General features: G+C 37.6%; 1 protein-coding gene across 1 annotated transcript; it reads left to right on the top strand.

The window, feature by feature from the left end:
* Positions 1–379: 379 nt before the first annotated feature.
* Positions 380–1,276, top strand: LOC150075552 (uncharacterized). The gene has a single exon (XM_090388546.1). The coding sequence runs from the start codon at positions 386–388 to the stop codon at positions 1,274–1,276; it is 891 nt and encodes a 296-aa protein (XP_090244672.1). The 5' UTR covers positions 380–385.
* The last annotated feature ends 16,737 nt before the right edge of the window (positions 1,277–18,013 follow it).

The following is an 18,013-nucleotide window of genomic DNA, read 5'->3' as shown; positions in this document are numbered from 1 at the left end:
AATAACCTGATAAACAAGTTAAGGTTAAACAAATAGATGTAAAAAAAAAAAAAAAAACATACCAAGGAAAGTTATATCATGATGAATAATCACTAATTTCATCATAAATCAACTTCATGAAAATGACTGCTAATGAAGCCAAGGTAGAGGATATCTTTTCAAAAAAAACAAACCTTTATCTTAAAGAATAACTGGATCACAGAACTTGACTGTTCCTCATTTACAAATATGAACAATTATATTATCCAAAAAGAATTTCTTGAAAACATTGTTCATAAAGAAAGGAAACATTACAGTTATGAAACTTACGAAAAAATATCTTCAGATTCATTTCACCTCAGAAAGAACTTGTATTTCACAGTGTTAAAAAGCTATATCTTGTGAAATGTGGCAAGGCATTTTCACAAAAAACCATTGTCAGAAGAAATCCTTCTCCTGTGAAACATGTGGAAGGGCATTTTCAACATCAGGAGTTCTAAAAAGACATTTCTTAGTTCACACTCAGGAGAAACTGTTCTGTTGTGAACTGTGTGGCAAGGCTTTTTCTCAGTCAGGTAACTTTAAAAAGCATTTAACAGTTCACAATCAAGAGAAACCCTTCAGTTGTGAAATATGTGCCAAGGCATTTGCTGAAATAAGACTTTTAAAAAGACATTTATTGACTCACACTCAGGAGAAGTCATTCCCTTGTGAAATATGTGGCAAGGCATTTTCACAATCGAGTAACCTGAAGTTACATTTCTTAATTCACACACAGGGGCCTCTCTTTACTTGTGAAATATGTAGCAAGGCATTTTCAAAATCAGCTCATCTAAAACAGCATTTATTGGTTCACACCCAGGAAAAGCCATTCTCTTGCGAAATATGTGGCAGTGCATTTTCAAGATCGGGAAATTTGAAACGACATTTATCAGTTCACACTCAGGAAAAACCATTCTCTTGCGAAATATGTGGCAAAAAATTTTCAAAATCAGCAGATCAAAAACGGCACTTGTCAGTTCACAGTCATGAAAAACCTTTCTTTTGTGAAATATGCCACAAAGCATTTTCAAGGTCAGATAATCTAAAATCACATTTATTGGTCCACTCCCAGGAGAGATCCTTTTTTTGTGAAGTGTGTGGAAAAGCATTTAAGGCATCAGGTGACCTAAAAAGACACGTATTAGCTCACAGTCGGGAAAAACTGTTCTCTTGTGAAATATGTGGTAAAGCATTTTCAAGGTCAGACTGTCGAAAGAGACACTTGTTAATTCATAATGAGCAAAAATCCACATAATCCAAAATAAGAATTTTCACATTTATCAAGTCAATTGAAGAGAAATTTATTGGTTCAAATCAGAGAAACTTGTCTGCAAATATTTGAAAAGTCATTTGACATTGTCTATTAAGCCAGTTGTTTGAAATTTCACAAAGTTTTTAAAGCTAAGTAGCCTGAATTCCATTTTGTAATTCACCGGAGTAACACTTCTCATATGAAATATATATGAAAACTTTTTATCAATCAAAGCAGTATATAAGAAGGCATATTTTTATTCTTATTACAGGAAAATCATATGGAATATCTGAATATTAGGGCTGTAATTTTTGGTCATATTATTTTTTCTATATGGAATAGGTCAAGCTATAGTTTCAAAATAAAACAATAATAACAAAATAAAGAAGCATTACCGGTAAAGATGGTGGGTTAAAAATATTCCATATGATATTAAATTTTTTCTGTTATTTCACAATTTAATTAAAACTTTTTTTAGTTCCATTATTTTCAGTGAAGGACTGATGAAGAATTTTGGTTGACATTTCTCCCAGTCGTGGATATTTGCTTCTGAAAAATATATGAACATTTGGCATCATGTTATTGCCCTCATGGGTAGCAAGTGAATAGTGTTGCATGCTCTGGAAAAGAACTCCATTCAATTCCCATCTCTGGCTGAATTTAAGGAGTGCTGTCGTAAAAGGAACTTTTATGAGCCTCTTTCATGCCGTAGCTGAGTTAGCCAGTTTCAAAAAAGTTTCATAGTTTATCTCCTGGAAACTTTATTGCTTCACCATGCGAACCTTGAATACAACTAGGAGAATATACATAATTTATAGACATGTAGTATTGTTGTTGAAGGACATTGAATAGGTCCATCCTTACTCTTGAGGTGATCCCTGTATTATCTTTACGTCTGATCAGTTTTGCAGGAGCACCTTCAGTTTTATGTTACTTACATGATATATGTGCTTTGTAGCTTTGGTTGCATCAGTACGAATTCCCAAACTATTCAACCCAACTAGCTATCTCATCTATCAAGAATTAATGAATTTTACTAATATATACACATTACAGAAATGTGTGTATATGCTTAAAACAGAGATTTATAATTTGTTCAACATGATATAATTTAGAGCTATTAAAAACTTTTTAAATGAAATGTGATATCTTTTTGGATAAGACTGGAATAGTGCTAATATCGCCATGTCTCATTTCGTTTCATAGAGGGATATTTTATAAGGTTTAGTCTCACTTTCCCTAATCTCAGACGCACTAATGGTGACTTGTCCTAAATCACACATGCCCTAATGCAGTGTTTCTCAAAGGGTGTGCCGCAAAATTTTCCAAGTGTGCCGCGAAATCTTAAAAAAAAACTAGCATCGTTTTCATTTTAACATCATTGTCTGAATATACGTACAATACCATTAATAAGAGTAAAGTACACGAAGCATCTTTTTATGACGAATTGAAATTGACATATCTGAATACAGGGGCGTCTGCATTCAGGCGCCAGCACTTTCAATAAAGACCAATTATCTGTCACCCACAGACCACGTGAATCGGACCGACGCGATATTGTATAAGTGTGCAGCACCCCTGAATTACCTCAGAAAGTCAAAATACGGGATCCTGTCTCTAGTTCTCTGGGAGTTGTACGCGTAGGCATGCGGCATATTACGTGTTTATATATATCTTGTTAATATTGTCATATTAAACTGTGTTTGTGTTGTAAAGTAAATAATTTAGGGTTGGAGAAACGATCGGTCCTGCTTGTCGTATAATGGTGAAATGTATGTTCGGCAAAGATGCAGAAGCTGAAATAAATAAAATTCCTCTTTCCAACGATACTATAAGTCGAAGAATAATTGATATGTCGGAAAATATAGTAGAAAATGTTCAACAAAAACTTGATGGTCAAATTTTTGCTCTGCAAATAGATGAGTCAACATATCAGTGGGAAATCACAATTGAATTGATGGCTGGAACAACGTTAGATGTGACTATTTTGGCAAAGTTTTTTTTTTGTGGAATAACGTTAGTTGTGACTTGCTGAATCGGAATGTGTCAAGTTTTAGTTCTCAAACTCACTGGTAGATAGTGATAAATCGGTTTAAAGAGTGCATGTTTCGATTTCAGGTTGTGGAGCAACATTGGATGTGTAACAGTGAGCCAGAGGTTACAATTCATTTTGGTTTCAGTGCTGTCAAGTTTGTTGCTAAAATGCAGGTATCTAATAGTGATTTAGATAGTATTAACAACCGTAAACGGGTGTTGAACATCATGGAGTGGAAAGACAAAAAGCGTAAATGTTTGAAAGACTGCGAAAAGTTACGTGAATCGGCGTACGGGAAAAGTTGTTCCGGATAAAAAGCCACTGTCCAGTCTTCGAGGTTGTTTAGCAACGTGCAAGAAGTCGGTGCAGTGACCTCACCCTTCCATGGGTCCTTGATTTATTCCGACGGTTTCACAAGGTAAGTTACAATGAACCAACCCTTTTACTGCTCAAGTTAATTACCTTACAAGAGCCAAAAAGAAGACGTCCAAATAAAACAGATTTGACTTCAACATGATTGGCTGGTTTTGATTATAGTCTCAATGGGAAGCCTGTTTGCCAGAAGACATTGTGCAACGCATTTACTATCTCCCTGAGACGAGTACAGATATTACAACAAAAAATGAAAGACGGGGAGGTCACACCGAAAGATAAAAGGGGATTGCATTTCAGCCATCCACACGCTGTTGATGCAGTTGTAAACTCGAATATCAGAGAGCATATTGCTTCTTTCCCAACTGAAGTTAGTCACTACAGTAGGAATGTTTCATCGAAACATTTTTTGGGCCCCTGACTTAAACTTAACTAAAATGTATCGCCTATTTCAAGAAAAGTACCCTGACAGTCCTGCAATTTCCACAAAGTACAGAAAAATTTTCAAAAGAGTTCAATTTGCGATTTGGTACACCACGGTCAGATACTTGCAAACAGTGCGATAAAAACTGTGCCCACCTGATCCTAGCTCACAATGAAGAACGGAATAAGATTGAACAAGAAAGTCTTATTCATCACATGAAGGCTGACCAAGTACATAAAACCCTTGTCAATGATTCAAAAAATGCAAATTTCGTCACACTTTGCGTTGACTTACAACAGGTTTTATTTACGCCCATGTTAACGCACTGATGTTTACTATCAGTGCCAATATTCGACGTACAATCTGCGCATCCACAATATGACAAAATCAGGCTAACATGCTCTTATGGCACGAAAGCTTAGCCAAGTGTGGATCTAAAGAAATTGGATCTTGCATATTAAAATATATGACATCATACGAGCCTCTACCCATTGGCCAAGAAAGAAAACTCATTGTGTGGCCTGACCGCTGCACGGGTCAGAATAACAACTGGAACATCATTAAGTTGTACCGGTACTTGATATCATTACGTTACTTCACTGAGATACATCAAAAATTTTTAATCACGGGTCACAGTTTTTTGCCCTGTGACAGGGACTTTGCACCTATTGAGCATGCTAAAAAAAGGCCAAACCTCTTGTCCCTTCAGACTGGAAGTCAGTCATTGCAAATGCCAAGATAAACAGGCCTTTCATGATCACTGAAATGAGCCAAGCTGACTTCAAAGATCTCGACTATTGCCTCCAGAAAAATCAAGACAAATGATCACTCAGTACGTGTGGTTGAAGATGACCCAGTTACTCTCAACTTAGAGAGACACAACACATTGAGGCCATGGCACCATGACCCTGTTTTCCCAGTGAAACCGAAGGTGATTAAGTACTGTGAACTACCACTATTATACTCAGCCCCTCTTCCAATCTCAAAAGCGAAAAAGAAAGATCTTATGGACATGACAAAATACCTAATGGACCCTACACACCGCAAGGAAGGGATTGAATCATATTGATGCACTTACTCTTGAGAGTCAGACCGTTGTTGATATTGGTTAGGTTGTTGAAAAACTGAATAGATGTTTTGTATCTGCATTCACATAAGAGAATTTTTTATGGAAGTCAATGCCAGACATTTATTAAACTTGCAGGACACCAAATGATTTTATGATAACAATAGTGGAAGAGAAATTGTGGATATAAACATAAAAAAAGGTGCCTAGGATGGATGAGATCTATCCAATTTTGTTAAGGGAAGTAGCAAAGGAGGTAAGTAAACCTTTACCCATAATAAAAATCTGTGGATTGAGGAGTGGTCCCTATGGACTGGAAATGTGCGAATGTACCTTCAAAAAGGGAATCGAAATGCAACTTGGGTACAGACTTGCCGACTTCTGCCCCAGGACTATATTGCAGTTACTGGTTAAAGAAATAATGCAGAACATTGATAGAAATGCAAGTTTGCTGCATTCACATAATGGATTTGTTAAGGGACAAGATTATCTGACCAATCTGATTTGATGCTATGATGCAGTAATAAAGGATGCACAAAATAAATTTTATAACATAACTTGGATTTTGGGAAAGCTTTTGATTTACGCATTAACGACCGCTGTTAAAATTGGAGCAGTGTGCCATTCAGGGCAAGTTACTGCTGTGGATAAAGAAATGGTTCAGTTGGAGAAGACAGATTTTGGTTATTCATGGACTACTGCTTTTAATGGAATTAATCCCAGGGCTCACATCTGGTGAATATGGGCTTGGCACACAGAGGATCCTGATCTGGATGTCATCATTCTTCTCTTTCTTGGTGATTCCCTTCTCTTTCTCTCTCTCAGGGTAATTCAGAAAATTTTTGGCTAGTGCAGCATAACCCTCAGGCTTCCTTGCACACCATATAGCTAATAATAATAATCTTCCAGCATTCAGTGCTGGGCCCATTGTTGTTTTCGAGATTTGATGATTTTCAAGCCTAGATTTGTTGAGTTTCTACGCCAAAACAGATGAACTGGGAGATGGGCTTTTGCTTAGGAGCCACCCTTGACTCTGGGATACCCATACACAGTGCACTAGGAGCTGAAATACAATATAATGTCTTATATATGTGTAACGAAATGTTAATGTATATGAAATTGTATATATATATACAATATATATATATATATCTTTTTGTAAGTATTGTATATATATGCAATAATTGTGTGTACAAATAAATGGGGGAAAAATGGAATGTTTTCGAGAAATCTTTGGCAAAGGATGCTAAGAAAAACAACAAGGATTTCTTTACTTATATAAACTCTAAAAGGAAAGGGATGAATCTGATTGGTCCACTTGATATCGATGGTTCGATTGTTAATGATCCTGCTCAGATAGCAAACAAACTGAATGAGTATTTTGCATCTACATTCACACATTCAAACACTTTCAAACATTATTAAGGATCGAAAATGCCACAAGGTTATCAAATTGTAGCAGAGCGTAATGATTTTGTAATAACAGAGCAAAGTGGAGGAGAAATTGTTGAAATTAAACATAAGAAAGGCACCTGGGATGGATGGGATATATCCAGTTATAGTAAAGGAGGCAGCAAAGGAAGTAAGCAAACCCTTAGCCATAATTATGAGAGCATCCTTGGCTTGGACTCAGGGGACGTCCAGACAGACTGGAGATGTGCAAAAGGGGGATCGAAGGGTGACACGAGTAATTACAGACCAGTTAGTTTAACTTCTGTTCCGGGTAAAATAATGGAGTCACTGGTTAAAGATGCATTGCAGGATCATCTAGACAAGTCTGCTGCAATAATTCAGACAGAGAACGGGTTTTTTAAGGGAAAGCCTTGTCCAACAAATTTGATTGGATATTATTATGTGGTTACAAAGGAACTGGATGCATAAAATAATTTTGATATCATATACTTGTATTTCAGGAAAGCTTTTGACACTTTTGCGCATGGAAGACTACTGTACAAATTGGAGCAGAATGCTATTAAGGGTAAGTTTCTACAATGGGTAAAAGAATGGTTGAGTGGGAGAAGAGAGGGTGGTAATCAATGGGCGCTGTATTAATGGAGTATTAGTATCAGTTGCCACTTCTCAGCCCATCTAGGGAAGATCGGCTGAGAAGTGGCAACTGAAGTTTAACCTTGACGAATGCAAAGTATCAGTGGAGTTACACAGGGTTCGGCGTTGGGTCCACTGTTGTTTTTTATATTTATCGATGATATTGATGAAGGTATATCAGGCTTAGTGTCGAAGTTTGGAAATGATACAAAGGTTGGCAGGGTTGTTAATGATAGTAATGGCAGTGTGGTACTGCAACAGCATCTAGGGAAGATGAACTGAGAAGTGGCAACTGAAGTTTAACCTTGACAAATGCAAAGTACTGCATATGGGTAGAAGTAACCCCAGAGGAACGTACCAACTGTGTGTTACTACACTTAGGATGGTAGGAAAGGAAAAAGACCTGGAATTAATTGTGCAGTCAGATATGAAATTTTCTGAACAATGCAGACAGACTGCCAGAAGAACTAATGGGATATTGTCAATGAAATACAGGAATTTTGCTAGCAGAAAAAGGAGGTGATTGTCCCTCTGTATAAAGCAATGGCCTTGAGTACTGCGTACACATCTGGAGGCCTCATTTTACGAAGGATGCAGATTTGCTTGAGCGTGTACAGAGGAGGGTAACTAGATTGGCAAGGAGAATGAAGGGATCCTTTTTACCAAGAGAGGCTTAAGTTCTGCAAATTGCAGCGGCTGGAGACTAGGCATCTGCGAGGTGATCTGATTGAGGTATATAAGGCCTTGAATGGGTTGACCACATTGAATTCTGATGGGATTCTTCCACTTGTTCAGATTATGAACCTAAGGGGGCATAAATTCAAATTAAGGAAAGACAGATGTGCGGAAATTTGCCTTTAGCCAACGGGTGGTTAATTGTTGGAACAAACTTTCATCTGTCGTTGTGGACGTTGATAGGTTAAATAAATTTAAGGAAGAACTGGACAAACATTTAGAAGGAATGGTTTTGTGAATTTTATTTATTATTATTTCATTTATTATTATTTTTTTGGCTGATGCTACATAAGCTCATACGCTTGCTTTCTTGCATCACACGTCACTCTTATTATTACTATTACTATATCAGGCTTGATGTCCATGCTTGCTGATAGTACAAAGGTTAGCAAAGTGGTCAATGAAGTAAGGTCCACTACTGAACGAGATCTAAGTAAATGAGGTGGATGGGCTGAGAAATGGCAGTTGAAGTTTTACAACTGACAGATACTGCATATGGACAGCAGTAATCCCAGATTAAAGTACTATGCCCTCATAAATAGCAAGGTTCGTAGAATCGCCGAACTATCTCACACCAGGTGGAAATGACTTGAATACAAGTCCCGTCAATAATGTGAGGAACTTTTATGCAACTTTTTTGAGACATGTATAAGTTAGTCGGCCCAAGCGTGGACTGCCTGGTTTTTTCTTCCGAAAACTCGTGTTTTTTTTTTTTTTTTTTTTTTCTTAGTAAACAAAATCGGCCACATAACACACGCAAATTTCAGACAGATTTTATAGTAATATAGTCACTGATGCACTTAAATCCTACTACAACAACATTAGCGTAACTGGCTGGTACGCTAAACGTTCCTGAACATGTCCAAGGCCGTTACTAACACGGGAGGGCAATTGCCCTCCCGGATAATCTGAGCACCAGCTTTATATTCTTCAATCATATACTGTTTACTTGCCTATAACTAATATTCTTCCACTCTCTGAGTTAATAGTGTAATACGAGGGCAGGAGTGTCTATTTCTATCCTAATTACCTTCCCAATTTTTCCTCCCGTTAGCTAACCTGCCAGACATTGACCTTTTGCTATACACAACATTTACATGAAAATATACACTGCCTACCATTAGCATCCGGACACCTACCTTTAGACAAAAAAAAAAAATATTATATTGTGTCATTTAATATTTTGTGCTGAAACCTTTTGCTTTTACGACGGCCTTCAATCTTCGCGGCATACTCTCAACCAGTTTTTTATATATGTCGGGTTTTATATACATTCCTCCACTCGGTTTTTAACGCAGCCACCAGTTCGGCCTTAGGAAGTGCATAATTGTCCAGGGTATTAAGCACTTCCACTTTTTCCACTGCACTCAAGAACTTCCTCTTATACATTGTAGGGTTATTTTCACAGCTGCTAAAACGACTAATTTAGAGACCACTTGTATCTACCATACAGAGACAGGTGAAATTTAGTGAAAGTTTGATGAAAGTGAAAATGATAAAGATGCAATGAAATTACGAAAGTTTTATCAAACAGGAATGAGCTGTTAGAGTTTATGCAAAATTTATAAAATGTATAGAAGACTAGGTTATGGATCCGGGTACTACGGTAAACGCAGAAAGGACCGGCAACCATAATGAATAATAGACAAAAAGGTAAATATCAGTATATTTGTGTATATGGTAGGGGAGTTGAGCTATCAGGTGTAATAACCATGGAAGAATAGGGAGAAGAATAGTCCTAGGACCCACCTAACGCTGTGTGTCCTAGGACTTTAACTACTTCATAAAAGGAAGGGCAGCGAAAGTCGTAGGAGCAACGGCAATAGGCCTGGCTCCTACGATTTTTTCTGCCGATGATTTTATGAAGTAGTTAAAGTCCTTGGACCCACAGCGTTAGGTGCTTACTACCATTATAATTATTAATTGAATTTTATTTTTATTTCAGGTAAATTGATTTTTTACTTATAGGTCCTCCCTGTTCTTCCATAGTTGTGACACCCGATAGCTCAACTCCTTTGCCATTTACACAAATGTACTGATATTTACCTTTTTGTCTATATATAGTTTATTTAGAGAATAAAAACGAAATTTATAGTATTTCTTACACACTTCCTACATGCACGCATAAACACTGTGCTGCCACTTTATTAGGTACACACCTGCTGTGCACACAAATGGTTTGTCCCACAACGTTGCAAGTCACATGACCACAGTTATGGATATAAATTCAGCAGAACAATCTTTCTAGTATCAGTTAAGCGTACAAACCGTAGCAACAATGGGGAAAAGGAGTGATCTAACAGACTTCGACTTACCCCCCAGGTCTTTTTTACACTTAGGGAAATGGAAAGTGAAAAATACCTGGGGGTAATTGTGCAGCCAAATATGAAGTTCGCTGAGCAGTGCAACGGACTGCCAGGGCAGGTCATGGAGTATTGTCAATGATATATAGGAATTTTGCTAGCAGGGACAGGGAGGTTATAATCCCGTTATACAAGGCAAAGGTCAGGCCACACCTAGAGTACTGTGTACAGGTCTGGAGGCTTCATTTTAGGAAGGATGTAGAGTTGCTAGAACGTGAATCCTATTGAGAACTGTTGGCATCGTGTGGAATCTGCAGGTTCCAGAAAGAAACCAAAGACCTTTTGTGAACTTCAGGAAGCCATAGTTCATGTTTGGAACCACGAACTATCAGTTGATTCTCTTCAGAAATTGATCTTGTCAATGCCTGGACGGTGTGCTGCTGTCATCAGGGTCAGAGGCAGTTCAACTAAATATTAGTTTACATCTGTATTGACTTTTCATTTTGTTTTCCCTTTAAAATGATAAACTGAAGCAAATTGAGGGCTTCTGATAACATTTCAGCCATAATTGCCGTGTTTACCAAAACCGTTGTATAAAGGTTTACCAAAGCCTTTTGTGGCAAAGGGAAATTGTGGGAGCGAAGTTAAAAAATATGTAATTAATGATATTGAAATTTCGCAAGATTATTTAATGAAAAAACTTTCGAGCCTACAGACCAGTAAGGCTCCTGGAGTTGATGGAATATACCCTATAATCTTAAGAGAGGCGGCAAGCGAGTGCATTCAACCATTGAGGCTAATTATGCGAGCATCATTAGACTCTGGGGAGATTCCCTTGGATTGGAAAAGTGCAAATGTATTTCCCATACATAAGGGTGGCTCTAAAAGTGAAGTTGGAAATTATCGACCTGTCAGTCTGACTTCAGTAGTAGGGAAAATCATGGAGGCAATGATCAAGGGTGGAATTCAGGATCATTTGGATCGAATTGAAATTCTCAAGGATACTCAGCATGGTTTCGTAAAGGGAAAATCATGTTTAACAAATCTGGTTCGCTATTTCGAAAGGGTCACTCACGAGCTGGATTTAGGGAATAATTTCGACATTGTTTATTTAGATTTCAGCAAAGCTTTTGACTCAGTCCCACATGAGCGGTTGCTTTATAAGCTGGAACAGGTTGGAATCACTGGGAAAATCCTTAGATGGATAGAAAGATGGCTTCAGGGCAGGAGGCAGAGGGTTGTGATAAATGGCTATTCCTCAGATTGGGTTGATGTAAGAAGTGGGGTTCCCCAAGGATCAGTATTAGGACCACTGTTGTTTTTAATTTTCATAAACGACATTGATGAAGGGATAGAGGGCGTGATGTCTAAATTTGCAGATGATGTTAAAATTGGGAGAGTAGTTAATGATCACTGTCAAGCTGAGCTTCTTCAGAGAGACCTAGATAGACTTCAGGAATGGTCAGAAAAATGGCAGCTGTGCTTTAATCCAACAAAGTGTAAGGTATTACACCTGCGAAACAGTAATCCCAAAAAAACTTATTCACTTGGTGGAGTTCAACTAAAGCCAGTACTGGAGGAAAGGGACTTGGGTGTTACGATACGGTCAGACATGAAATTCTCTGAGCATTGTAAACAGGTTGCAAGGAAGGCCCATGGTGTCCTATCGATGATCTATCGAACTTTTGCAAGTAGAGATAGGGACGTGATAATCCCATTATATAAGGCCTATGTTAGACCACACTTGGAATACTGTGTTCAAGTATGGAGACCGCACCTGAAGAAAGACATCGAGCTTCTTGAAAGGGTGCAAAGAAGGGTAACTCGCCTGGTGAGATCGGCAAAAGGGCGTCCTTATGAAGAAAGACTTCGAATATGTGGGTTGCAGAGTTTGGAAACTAGACACCTTAGAGGTGATTTGATTGAGGTGTTTAAGGCTCTGAGAGGCATCAGTAAAATGAATGAGGACGAAATTTTCAAGATTATAAATGATGCTAGAACTAGGGGACATAAATTCAAGTTACGGGGGGAAATGTTTAGATTGGATTGCAGGAAGTTCTATTTTAGCCAGCGAGTTATAAATTACTGGAATAAGTTGCCTTCATGGGTGGTAGAGGCCGAGAGTTTGGGGAAATTCAAAGGTCATCTGGATAGTACTTTCGGGTAAGGGAAGCACATAGGATGATAGGTTTAATTTCCTTTTTATTTATTTTTTATTTTATTAATTATTATTATTTAGTTATTTATTTTTATTTTTTTGTTTTTATCATTGTTTTGTTCGGATTTATTTTTTTTTTATTTATTTTTTATTTTATTTTATTTTTTTTTGGCTGGTGCAGCATAAGCCATAGGCTTTCTTGCACCATGCGGCCGTTACTAATACTAATACTAATACTAATAAGGTTGCAATGCTCAGTTTGGAATATTTTGAGAGCACCTGTCAAATAATACTTAGCTTTGCCTTAACTATTAATAAAATTCTTTTGTTTATATTTCTATTTGTGATGCTAGTCATTAATTTAACCTACCATCGCGAAAAAGGGTTAGAAATGTGAAATTCCTGGGTGATGCACTTTCTTCAAACGCCAGTGTATACAGGGTGATTCACTACCAGTGCGACAAAGTTGCAGGAGGCGTAGGGGACACACAAAGACGAATCGGAATTACATAGCATTGCAGGGTCCGAAATGCCTTCGTCATGCGGTAGAGGATGTTGAACGGGAGGTCGCGTGAACAGCGATCCCGCTGGAAGTCAGCATTTGCGAACCGGTTCCCGAGGCAGTAGGATGGACGAGTATTCAAACGTTGAACTGGCCGACATGCACCTCGCGTATGGAGGCAGCTCCATACGCGAGGTGCATGTCGGCCAGTTCAACGTTTGAATGCGGACTGTAACGGGCGCGCCGCTCTGCGCTTATAGCAGGAACGTTTCCAGCACAGGCGTGCTCCTCATCATACGATTTTAATCGTATGATAAGAAGGTTACGTGAGACTGGTTGTTTCACGAGAGGTACCATGAATCGAGAGCGAACGACGAAGACGCCAGACAATGCGGAGAATGTCCTACGTCTTGCACAAGACAATCCGAGTACGAGTACTCGAGCGATAGGCCAACGATTGGGTATTTCCCAATCCACTGTATGGAGGATACTGTCAACAAACCAAATGAGTTCGTACCATCTGCAACGCGTCCAATCATTGGAGCCTGCCGATTATCCACTCCGGAGGACTTTTGCTACTTGGTTTCTTCAACAGAAACCGTTCGCAAATGCTGACTTCCAGCGGGATCGCCGTTCACGCGACCTCCCGTTCAACGTCCTCTACCGCATGACGAAGGCATTTCGGACCCTGCAATGCTATGTGATTATGATTCGTCTTTGCGCCCCCTACACCTCCTGCAAGTTTGTCGCACTTGTAGTGAATCACTCTGTATATATAGTACACTACTTTATTATATTGGAATATTATTTGTACTGCTTTTATTATATAGGAATAATATTTTTATTTCTACTACTATATGGGGATATTATTTATACTAGTAGTATAGAATAGGGAATACTAATGCAGAGGGCGCTGCTACTATAAGATGACTCTGTTGGGTTGTTTTAACTACTATTGCAGCGTATTTTGTGATATTGATCTCCATTTGTTTACTTCATTTTGAATTTTTTTTTTTTGGATTCTTCTAGAAATATAACAGTATGCATCAGCTGGAACTTGGTGAGTTTCTTTGCTGTTCAGTGTGCTCGTATAATTACTGACGGATGATCTGTAGCCTCCTTGATTAGCTGGAGACTTAACGCTGTAATTCTTAATCCAGCTGAGTAGAGGGGTGATGAAGAATGTGCAACGTTTTAGAACGATATTATTATTATTATTAGCAGCCATATGCTGCAAGGAAGCCCGAGGCATATTCTGCACCAGCCAAAAAAAAATTCTGAATAAACCTGAGGGAGAAGTAGAAGGGACTCACCAAGGAAGAGAGCAATGATGATGCCCTGGGTGTGCCAAGCACATACCAGTTGAGCCCCTGGGGTTATTGCCGATAAAACATTATGTACTGACAAGCAAAGCTAATTCAATTAAATCTAGAACAGTTGATGCACAACGTTTTAAATGTAAAGGTCCACATAATTTTGCCCTTCCTTTTTGGCTGTACTGCAAAACGAAATTGGACAAAATTGATAACTGATATAGCATTAGCAAAGTGACTTTTTCTTTTTCTCTCCCCCCCCCTCTCTCTCTCTCTATATATATATATATATATATATATAGAGAGAGAGAGACGACATTTACATGCTTTGGGGCAAATAAAAGAGGACAAAAAGTTCATCTTGGATTAAAAAAGAGGACAAAAAGTTAATCTTAAATTAAAAAAAAAGAGGACAAGTATATTATTCAAATAATAAAATAAAGATAATATAAACCACATTTACTGATGTTTAGGATTAGTAAATTCATATTTGTCTTGAGAAATTATTTCTTTCAATAGCTTTGGATTGCCTCTCAAATATGTGTAAAAATCAACGCATGACATATGTTTGAAATTGTACTGCAAAAACAAAATACCTTTTACAGAATTGACATTTAACCTATTCCTTTCTTTCATCCACTGACTTTGCATTAGAGAGAATACTCTCTCTACATTTGCATTGTGAGGAGGAATTGCAAAGAAAAACTGGGCAATTTTCAACAGTTCTGAATGGAATTCAATATTTTTTGAATTACTAAAATATTTGGCCCACTTTTTATGTATAAGCAGTGGGGAAGATAGATTGCAAAGTAGCAATACATACGACATACCCAATATTCTTCCTGATGAGGTAAAACATGCATTGAAGAAAATGAAGAATCAGAAAGCCCCAGGGGAAGATGAAGTTACTGTAGAATTGTTAAAATTGGGAGGAAGAGACATAACACAAAAACTAGCAAGGCTCTTCACAAAGTGCATTAGAAAAGGTGCGATGCCTAAGCAGTGGAATAATGCAATCATAGTTTTGCTGCATAAGAAAGAAGATAAATCAGAAATTGGAAATTATAGACCAATTAGCTTGTTATCCCACATCTACAAGTTGTTCACAAGGGTCATTACTAACAGATTAGAAAGAATACTTGATGAGAATCAACCGAAAGAGCAAGCTGCCTTTAGGACAGGATTCTCAACTATGGATCACCTTCACGTAATATCACAGCTAATGGAGAAAGCAAATGAATATAAAACACCATTATGCCTGGCATTTGTGGATTATGAAAAGGCATTTGACTCCGTACAGCATAAGGCAATGTTTTGGGCACTGGAAAGACAAGGCATAGATACCCCATATATTATGATTTTGAAGAAAATATATGAGAGTGCTACCTCCTTTATTAGACTAGACAAAAACAGTAGGAAATTTAAAATTGAGAAAGGAGTTCGACAAGGAGACAATATCTCCGAAGATGTTTACTGCTGCCCTTGAGGAAGCTTTCAGAAGATTAGACTGGTCGCAGAAAGGAGTCAATGTGAACGGAGAGTACCTAAACCATTTACGATTTGCAGATGACATTGTGGTCATAAGCCACGATCCCAAAGAATTAGAGGAAAATCTTAATCAGTTATGCACAGTTAGTAAGGATTTTGGACTAAAGATAAATATGGCTAAATCAAAAGTAATGATGAACAAGTATGCCACAGAAAGGGAAATAATGATTGAAGGAGCAGTAATTGAAAAGGTGGAGTCATATACTTATCTGGGACAAGTTATTAGCTGTAATAATGATAAATGGCTGGAAGTCAAGAGAAGAATAAATTTTGGATGGATAGCATTCAGGAAATATAGTCACATACTGAAGAGCAATATCCCAGTTTGTCTGAAACATAAAATAATGAACCAATGTATACTCCCCACCATGCACTCACCAAAAGAGTGGAAGAGAAGTTGAGAACTACACAGCGAAGAATGGAACAAATTATATTGGGAATCAGACTGTTAGATAAGAAGAGAAACACATGGATTAGGCAGCAAACTCAAGTAAAGGACATTCTTATCAAAACTAAAGAACTAAAATGGTCTTGGGCAGGACACATAGCTCAAAGATATGATGACAGATGGACTAAGAAAATAACAGAATGGTATCCAAGAGGAGCTAGAAGAAAACCTGGAAGACAAAGGCGGAGATGGATAGATGAAATTCATGAGTTTGTGGGTAGTAAATGGATGGCTAGTGCTCAAAACAGAAGGAACTGGAAAGTTGCTGGAGAGGCCTTCATCCTGCAGTGGATTGAAAAGGGCTGATGATGATGATGTTTTTAAAGTCTTTATTATTCATTTGACCCTCAAAAAATTTCTTCAGATTGTTAAATTGGTCAAAACACTTAACATCATCAATTGTTACCGCTTTATCAATCAAGTAGGAAATAGAACATTCTACATCGTTCCAGCTTGGTACTGCATCCATTTTCATCCAAATAAAACAGGAAATGGATTCCATATGGTGAAGCCCACTTATCTAAATATTCCATGCAATTTCTATACAGATTTTTTGTATCACTAGAAAATTTTTCACATTCAAGTACAAGTCCTTCACCAAATACGGAGCATGCGGAAAGGTCAGGAATGACCACCGCATATCCCAGAGCAATATGGCCTTAGTTGCTAATGCTCCTAAAAACCAAATACCAATGAACAAACAAGTCCTTCATCATGTTTTTTTGTATAGCATTTCCTTTACTCTTAATGGCATGAAGTTGTGATCCATCCGTTTCGAGATAATTTCTTTCACTAAGACTAAGACATCTAGCACTTCTGCAGCTGAGTTACTTTCCCTTTCAATTCGTTGTATGTGTGTATGGAATACACTCATAAGTGATTGCATGAACCAAAGATGAATCTCACTAAATCCATTTTCAAAGAACCTTTTAATCAAAATGGGAGGTTTTTCTTGGGACATAAAATAAGCCTGTAAAGCTGGAAACATATCTGTGAGCCTTGTGATGCTTGGAAATAATGAAAGCCATCTCGTCTTGCTGTGAGAAAGGAGCTGTCTATATTCAATCTCAACAAACTCACAGTATTCCTTAAGCTCTTCAGTCCGGACTGTATAATTATGAAAATACTGGTAAATTTTAAAAACAATGTTCTCTACATCAGCTTCCCAAAGTTCTCCGGCATTCTGAAGACAATTGTTCAAAATATGTGCAGGGCAGCCCACTCCAGTCAAAGTCTTGTTATGCAACAATTTCTTTAATTTTTCAAAGACATTATTCCCTTCTTCATTTCATCTCAGTCCTCCAAACATTGTATTGCAATTGTCCCCAGTAAATGCAATACATTTTTCACACAAACCATTTTTTTCAAAAGTTTCTTTAACATACGTAGAAATGGTATCTGCAGTCTCGTTAGGCATCTTCTGTAATTCAATTAATTTTGTTTGTAAGCCTCCTTCATTTACATCAAAATACTGAATAATTAATGGGAAGATTTTTTCAGAACCATGATTACTTCCATCAGTTGAGACCCCACAGTATGCAATTTTATTTTCTTTTAAATTTTTTACAGTAACATTAAGAGAATGATTTGCAGGTACAAAGTTTACAATGGCTTCTGTCTTGGTTCTAGTGCAGGAAAATCTTTTTGCTATCTCAGGACCAAAAAATACATTTTTTAACGTGACAGTTGTGCAATCCATTGATTTGTAACTACTATGATGTTTAACAGTGTGAAAAGCAAAGGTACCCTCTGCAGCAGCCAGATCATATTCTATTTTACCGACAGCTTTG

The sequence above is a fragment of the Mastigoproctus giganteus genome, chromosome 14, assembly GCF_048544385.1.
Source record: "Mastigoproctus giganteus isolate SK-2022 chromosome 14, ASM4854438v1, whole genome shotgun sequence".
NCBI lineage: Eukaryota > Metazoa > Arthropoda > Arachnida > Uropygi > Thelyphonidae > Mastigoproctus > Mastigoproctus giganteus.
The sequence above is the reverse complement of the archived record's forward strand: the minus strand, read 5'-3'. Positions and strand labels throughout refer to the sequence as shown.